The 8,333-nt window shown below is 42.9% G+C and overlaps 1 protein-coding gene across 1 annotated transcript; it reads right to left on the minus strand.

The window, feature by feature from the left end:
- Positions 1–1,370: 1,370 nt before the first annotated feature.
- Positions 1,371–7,784, minus strand: C13H5orf47 (chromosome 13 C5orf47 homolog). Its single transcript, XM_030229428.2, has 5 exons — positions 7,066–7,784; positions 6,364–6,452; positions 4,767–4,869; positions 2,608–2,654; positions 1,371–2,230 (listed from the first exon to the last, which is right to left on the minus strand). The coding sequence occupies exons 1-5, from the start codon at positions 7,337–7,339 to the stop codon at positions 2,204–2,206; spliced, it is 540 nt and encodes a 179-aa protein (XP_030085288.2). The 5' UTR covers positions 7,340–7,784; the 3' UTR covers positions 1,371–2,203.
- Positions 7,785–8,333: the final 549 nt, after the last annotated feature.

Raw genomic sequence — 8,333 nt, forward strand, 5'->3', positions numbered from 1 at the left:
CTTGCTCTTGGCTCTGCAGTGAAGATCAAAGTCTTCAGAGAAGAATCTGTTCTGAATCTCTACTCTGTGATCCAGTGCCCTGAAGGTCCCTCGTTTACTTCTCACCCCTTCTAACAGAGAGGGTTTCAATGAAGTTTTTCATGTTTATCCAACCCTTTTTCTCCTTGTTGAGCACATTACTTACTTGGAAATATTTTACTCCAACACTGCAATTACCATTTCTTTTGCATTTTACACTTAAATGATCACATGAATTAAAAAGGAATGCACAGAGGCCTGAGTGGATTGGGGTGGTGATCTGGTTTGCAGAGCTTGAGCTGGGTTCTTCTCCAGGCCCCTTTTTCAGTAGTTTAACTGCTCTGATGACCTTTGTTCCCAACTGTACCTTTGAAATCTGGTCACTACAGCAGAAAGACAGACTTCCTTACCCAAAAAGTCAAAAACTGAACCTGAATCAGCAGTTTTTCCCCACTGCAGCAGCTGTTCTGGCCCAAAGTGATTTGAAAAATGTAAGAGCCTTTCAAAGTACAGCCAAATGAAAGTTCTGGTTCAGTAGATCCCAACCAATTAATTATCTCATCATCACCACACAGACCCTTTAGACTGAAGGAGGTACATAGGGATGATTTAAGGCCATACTTATCTTTTATAATTTCTTTTAAAACAGCCCCACAGACAGAGGTCTGTATTTATCCAAAGAATCTTAATGTGTTGGCTAAACTTCAGGCAGAGATTTAGGTTAATGCACCTCATCTATCCTGTTAAAGTAGCAATTATGCATCTGGAAGAAAAGTGTTTCCAGGGCCCCTGAAGTCCGTGCCAGTAAAGTACCAACTGCAGCTGCAATTTACAAGAAAAGAAAAGTCAGAGCAACAACTCTACAATTCACAAACAAGTATTATAAACTAAATACTCACAATACAAACATGGCATTGATAGAACTGTGGGGACAGGGAGATCATCACATTTAGTAAAAAAAACCCTCCATCCCCCCCAATCCCCCCCAAAAATCCCACGTGTGACTAAACATGTGTTTTGAAAATACCAAAGAACTATGACATTTTTGTTCTGCCAGAAAAATGATCACATCTTGATTGAATACTTTGCCTTCTCATTTCCTTTTCCAAGCTGAAATGTCAACTATTTTAAGTAAAATCCAAATATTACCCAACCACAAACCAGAGGAGAGCCTTGCTGTCGCAGCTGTCCCTGAAAAGGTGCATTCCAGTTCCACACTTGCAGGTTTACCATGAAGAAAAGAGAGATGAAACCTTTCCAAGTGCTTTGCTGCCTAATGACACCATCACCAGCATGTTATTAAAGCTCAACACTCTGACACTGCAGTCATTATATCTGCAAACACCAAGACATTATGGCAGGAGAAAACAATCCTTTTATTGAAAGCAAGGAGGTCTCATTGTGACAGGTGAATGTTTTCCTCCTGAGATGAACCCCATATACATAACTATTTTTATGCAGTTTTCATGTTCCATTTACACAATTTGCTGGCTTAAAAGGCTTTAACAGTCAATCAAGGGTTCAAGTATTAAGCTGCAGAACAGAAGAAAATGATATTGTGTTTTTGAAGTCAGGTAGATAAACAACACCTCCTGATTGTGATGGTACCATTATGTGCCTCGGGATGAACAGAGAGAGAAAACATTCACCTGGTTTCATATTCCAGATCCTTGCTGAGATTCATGTATAAATGGATGAAAGAACAGAGAGGGTTATTTTGTAATATTTTAATATCATAAAGTCAAATTTATGCAAACCAGGAAAAAAGGAAAGTGGGGTTTATGTCTTGTGTGGAGTTCTGCCTTACTGAATTTGTGTTTATTGTTCTGACAAGCTACAAAAATAAAAGATATAAATACAGAGACAACAGTAAATGTCTATCTCTTCTTTTGCAAGAAAACTGTCACAATATTATACTCATTAAAAAGCTTTCTAAAACTAATAGCTCAGTGAAACACTAGACTTAATGGCTTGAGATAAATATCTTGCAACAGAGCTGTTTAAGCCACTGTAAAAACAAACATCTTAAATAGCAGAAGCACAAACACCAGGCAAACAACAGAGAACCTGTGTTCCCTGAAGTCACTTTGCAGTCTTGCACTGACTCCAGGAAGAACTAGATCAAAATAAAAGCTTTCACTTTGTTTATATTTCCTTTGGGGCTGAATCTTCCTTTATTTCCTTGCTACACCCAGCCAAAGATGGACTCATCCTAGAGGAAAAAAGTAATAAAACTGAGTTGGTACATTCCCATTAATAGTAAAAAAAAAGTCTCTATATCAAGTGGGGCAAATAAAGACTGTTCAGATTCTTCAGATTGTACTTTAGACCACCAGGGAAGGATTTAGCTCAAAAAGAAGGCAAAAACCCTCCCTTTGCCCTGGCAAAGCACAGAGCCCTCCCTGTGAGGAGGGAGCTGCTCTGGCCCCAAATCTGAAATCTTGAAAATATTTGAGTTCAATGTCACTAATGCTTTAGAATATAACTGGCACTCATTATAGTAACATTAAACAAGGTCAGTGTATGTTTTTGATATTATTAATTTAATATTTTAGGGTTTTTTTTGCCTTTAATAGGCTGTCTACATACCCTGTCCAGGTATGCCCCATTCTGTGACCTCTGGATCCTGTCAGAGCCTGCAGGAGAACATCAGGTGGAGGAAAATCATCATTTGCAGTCACATGGAATCTAATCTTAATTGCAACATTCCAAGGAGTAAATAGGTAGCATTAAAATTCAAGTAGACTTTTGTTCTCTCAGAAAAACCTATTTATAGAGGCAATAAAATGCAGCATTAATTTTCTAGATTTATTAATCTAGGGAGAATAAAAAAGAAGATAAAAATGAACCCAGTTTATTCAGACTTGTTGATCCCTATCTAAATAGCTTCTAGAATTATTCCATTTGCTTCTTGATTAATGAAAAATTCAGATCAATAGGAGACTTATCTCCTAGATTTGATGTTGAGCAAAATCTGCTAATTAGAAAGAAGGTATTAGAATTGATGGTTTTCATTGAAATAGGACTTAATAGGAGATTCTCAGTTAAAGCTCCTGAGAAAGGGGGTAAAATTACAATTAAGGATAGAGGTAGAGGGGAGGGAGGAGGAGGGATTGGTTGGCTGGTGAGGTTTTCCAAGTCACTGGAAATTGTATATAAAGAAAATGTTCTTTCTCTAAAAGAAATGAGTGGCTTAAAAGGGGATAGGCCCTGTCCATAAATCCAAGGTTAAACACATGGTGATCCAAGGTTAAGCACATGGCGATCCATAACAAACAGAAAAGCAGCCATTAGGGTAAGATGGTAAATCCACCCAGGAAATCATAAATAAGCAGAATTTGGAGTTTTTTTCTTACAATAACTTGAAATTTAATAACCTATTAAAGATTTCTCCTCCTTTTTTCTCAATACTTGTTCTTTTTCTTGAAATCCAACACACAAATCCAGGAAGATTTTCTTTTTAAAAATTCACTGTCCTATATATCCACATAGATGTATGTCCAACATATACATGAATAGCTTTGCACACACACTTCTGCAATGATCTCAGCTATGGGAGCAAGCACATGGAACAGCTTCCATGGGAGGAGAGATTTATTAGGTTGGAACTTCTTAGCACAGAAATATGACAGAGGCCAATGGAAGCTTGAATATGAATATGAATAGCACATGATGAATAATTAATATCATGTCATAATTCCAGAATTAATCAGGAATTGGGTTTAAAGCCAACAGAAGTGTTTTTGCACACAATGCAGAATATCTGCACAATAATTGCAGAAGAAGTTGTTGAAGCATATTGCAGTAGAATTTCTCCTATTCAATAACATCCACTGGGGTAGAGATTTCTGTTCTGAACCAGAACTGCACTTCTTTTGTTCTCATGAAGAAGAGTTTTGAGGGTGTATTTTCTTGCCATGTGTGTGGAAATCTAATTCAACATTTTACCAAACAAGACACTGCCTGGAATGGTCCTACATTTTTGGGATACATCCCAACATGTCCCCATGTGGAAAACTTCCATCAGCACCAATGCAAGGGGAGAAAAAGTGCTGTGGCTGAAAGTGGCATTTTAAACTTGCCTGGTAGCTCTTCATGGATTAGTATATTCTTTTTCCTAATAATTCATCCAACTGTGAAGCCAGAAATTCCAATTCCATTTGTAAGCATACACTGTATTATCTTAAATTGTGCAGCAGCTACAATGCCTCTAATTGAAATTGGCTGAATGCAGAGCACCAGTTTTAATTCCCAAGTCATTTTCCAGTAATGAAAGAGCTGCATTCAGGGCACAGAGTGAGAACATGTTCCATGGTTTTGTTAAATTGTGTTACAGCAACCTTTGGGGAGCATCTAATTTATTTATTGTATGTATGAAATCAACCACTATTTTCCTACAGAAAAAATAAATTATTATTCATACAACTACTGCCTTGGACCCATCTGTGAATAAGTTTAATTACGTATTTCACATGTTCAGAAAAACTTGCAGATGTTTGATGTGCATGTCTCTAATGTCAGGCTGCAGCAAACACTTCCACCATCCTTCCTCCAAATTAAAACACACAAGACCCTCCATGAAACAAAAGGGTTTTTCCCAAAAAAGCTGGAAGTGCCTAAAGCATGGAATGAATTCCATTTGTGAGTTGTAAAACCTACTACCCAAAACCCAGCTGAATGGACCTTAAACCTTGGGAACTTCACTTGGTTTCCTTAGTAAAATAAAGCATTAGCAGTTAATTTCCTACCTTCTCCATCAAACTGGCTGCAGGTCAACAGTCGACTTCTGAACCTTTCATTTTCCTCAAGCATTTTTGAAATCACTTTCCAGACTTTGTGCCAGACTTTGGACTGAAATATAAAATGTGAAGCATATAAAAAGTTTGCATTAAAACATCTATAGGGCAGAACTTTGAACTCCCCACAATGACTATGAAGTCCAGCTGGGTTTTTCTGTTGAGGACTGGGAAAGAAGGGAAGAAGGGATGTGGGATATATGGAAGAATTGCCTCTATTTAAAGGTCAGAACCATAAATTCCATAAATTCATCCATGATTTTTCACATGAGACCTCCACCTCCTTTCTTGCCCAGAACTCTTGTGTTTACCCAGGACTTGAGTAGTGCCCTTCTAGATAAGCAAAGCTCATGAGAACGTGTATAGAGCCATTAAGCTTTTTCAAAGTCATCCAAAATGGGGGGCAAAAAAGATTGTGTAGTTTTCCAGGAGCAAAAAGTTTCCCATGTGGGAAACAGGTGTCTCTGCACATGGCAGGGAACGGAACTGGATGGTGATTAAGGTTTCTCCCAACCCAAGCAGCAGCACAACTGAGGCCCAAACTCAGATTCCAGAATAGCAATGCTCTTGCCTATCTCATATCAAATCCATATTAATTAGTTTTATAGATGTTGTAAACGTTTATGTTAGAGGCATAAAGGTCTGTCTGTAGTGGGCAGGTTTCAAACTTGTGCATTGGAAAGATTAAATCGGAATTGTGGACAAAAGCATTCAGGCAGAGGTGGCCTAACAAATATTAGGCTGTTGACATGCTGATATTTGGACTTTTGCTGGACTTCATTTGAGAAACTTGTTTAAATCTAAAGATAATTCCTTTCTCCAGGACATTTATTGCTAAAATGTTCTGTATATTCCTCATTATTTTTGAAGACTGTTCAATGCACCAGAAGAGCCATATTCCAGGATGTTATTAGCTGCTCCTCTGCAGTTGGTAACATTTTGCTGTTTTTAAATCAAGTATCTACGACATGGCTCTGTTCTTGTCCAGCTGATTACTTGTACTTCACACATTACAGAATCTCATAATGAGTTACTGCTTAACAAATGTTCCTCTTAAAATTTCAAGCATTTGTCGAACTAGTGAACAGGAACAGAAACACATTTGTGAAGCAGAAAGTAATTCTGCATTGCTCCAAGGATGGCGTTAATAGCTCGGGTTCATGCCTTTGCTTATTTGTAACTCGTGGGATTTTTTTGTTTAAAACATGAGAGGAAGAGGAGCTGCAGAGCTTTTTCCTGCTGGGTTTCAACCCAAGGTGTGCTGCACCCTGGCCCCAATCCAGCAAAGCATTTCAGTACAGACTTTTTAAGTCAACAGCATACTCTCATTTTTCAAGGTAAGCACACACTTAAGTGCTTTATTGAATAAGAGCCAGAATTTTAAAGCCTCCAGAGAGGGAAGATAATACCATTTTCTCTTTTCTGTAAGTAAGGTTTTCAGTAACAGGCTACCAATTCCATCTTTTAATCTCCCTCCTGCTCCCACACACAGAGAACAGGCAGCTTTCTCAAATGCCAAGGCAGCTAATTGAGCTGCCACACTTAATACCTTTTTCTTCTTTCGTTTAATGACTTTATCAACGTTTCTTGAAGGGATGGGAAAGTCAAAGGTGTCAGTCTTAGCCTCTCGAGGGTCACCTGGAAAGAGTTCAGAAAGCATTTTTTTAGTATTTAGAATATGTTCCTAAGGAAGATGTTGATCACTGGCATGGGTTGCCCTGTGAAGCTGTGGCTGTCCCATCCCTGGAAGTGTCCAAGACAGGTTGGATGGAGCTCTGAACAGCCTGGTCTAGTGGAAGGTGTCCCTAGGAAGGGGGTGGAACTGGATGGTCTTTAAGGTCCCTCCCAACCCAAACCACTCTATGATTCCACAGAAATCCTTAATTCTGGTCAATTTACAGGGTATCAATCCTTTCATCCTGCAGCTTGTTCCCTTCTACTTTACTCTGTTATAACCATAGGGCAAATGAGCGTCTCTCAAACACCACAAAACAGATTTCAAAACTACACAGCACCCACACATCAGACAACAGGCTTCTGGGAGCGTTTCATTCCCTCTTTCCCAGAACTGGACACAGCAATCGAGGTGTGACCTCGCCAGGGCCCAGAGCAGGGGAAGAATCACTCCCCCCCACCCCCACCCCCGGGTTTTGCTGTTCCCGCTATTCCTGGTACAATTAAGACAACACTTGAACCATCTCCGGCCCTCGGAGAGCCCGACACAAGAGGGCTGTCCCGGGGTCTCACGTACCGCTGCTGCTGCGGCTGCCGGCTCTCGCCTCGCCGCCGCTCCCCGCTCGCCTCCCGCTGCCGCCCGGCCCGGCACTGCGCCCGGCCCGCGGCTCCGGGGCGGCCCTCGGGGCCCCGGCCCGGCCCTCGGGGCTCTGCCCGGGGCTCTGCCGCCAGCCCCGGCCCAGGCGGATCACGGTGCCGCAGCGGTGCGAGCCGAAGCTGTTCACGTACACCAGCGGCACGGGCGGGCGGGCACGGCGGCCGCGCTCCATCTGCGGCGGGACCGCGGGCATGAGGGGAACCGGGGCTGGGGGCTGTGAGGGTAACCGGGGATTGAGGCTTAGTGAGGAGAGACGAGGGGACCGGGAGCTGAGGGTAACTGGGGGCTGAAAGGAGCCGCAGCTGAGGGGGCAGCGAGGGGAGCGGGGGACAGAGGGGTCGGTGAGAGGAACGGGGGCTGAGGGGCGGTGAGGGGAATTCAGGGGTCAATGAGGGGAACCGGGGACTGAGGGGAGCCGGGCTGGGCCTCTGTGAGGGGACCCGGGGATAGGTCAGTGAAAGGAGCCCAGGGTTTGTGAGACCAGCCGGGTCTGAGTGGGCAGCGAGGGGCTGGTGAGGGGAGCCAGGGGTCGGTGAGTGGAGCCAAGGACTGAGACTGAGGGGCTGCGTGTCCCCCTGTCCCTGGGTCAGTGCTAGAGTTTAGCACACATTGCCGCTGCCCGAAGCCATGTATTGATATATTTCATGCAAGTTATTGATCTGTTTGTACCAGTGGTAAGGGGACTCTGGGCTGAAGGTTGTTTGATGTCTTTTTTGTCTCTACAGCAGGGAAACCCTGGCATCCCTTTGGTGCAGGTGCTGCTGCAGTGCCTGCACTGATACAAGGATTTCCTCTCCAAGCAGTGCACCAACTCCAGCCACGTGCAAAACAGTAATGAAACATCAAATACCTTTTTGTCCTTCAGGCAGCAACAGATGTGTGACACTGACAGGATGCCTGGCGGGTCAGTCTAGCCCATGCAGGTGCTCGGGGTCCCGTTGCAGCCATGGGTTTGTTGGTGACAACTGGCATTCTCAAACCACTGAAGAGCTCAAGTCATAGAATCATGGAATGGTTTGGGTTGGAAGAAACCTTAAACACCATCCAGTTCCACCCCTGCCATGTGCAGGGACACTTTCCGCTATCCCAGGTTGCTCCAAGCCCCATTCAACCTGGCCTTGAACACTTCCAGGGATGGGGCATCCACAGCTTCTCTGGGTACCCTGTGCCATGGCCTCACGGGGAAG

The sequence above is a fragment of the Serinus canaria genome, chromosome 13 (assembly GCF_022539315.1).
Source record: "Serinus canaria isolate serCan28SL12 chromosome 13, serCan2020, whole genome shotgun sequence".
In the NCBI taxonomy this organism is placed as follows: Eukaryota; Metazoa; Chordata; class Aves; order Passeriformes; family Fringillidae; genus Serinus; species Serinus canaria.

Coding starts and splice junctions, on each gene's coding strand:
- C13H5orf47 (XM_030229428.2), bottom strand. CDS start 7,339: ATGCCCGCGGTCCCGCCGCAGATGGAGCGCGGCCGCCGTGCCCGCCCG. Junction 4,870..6,363: donor TTAAACGAAAGAAGAAAAAG/GTATTAAGTGTG, acceptor TTTATATTTCAG/TCCAAAGTCTGGCACAAAGT. Junction 2,231..2,607: donor ATGGGGCATACCTGGACAGG/GTATGTAGACAG, acceptor TTTTTCCTCTAG/GATGAGTCCATCTTTGGCTG.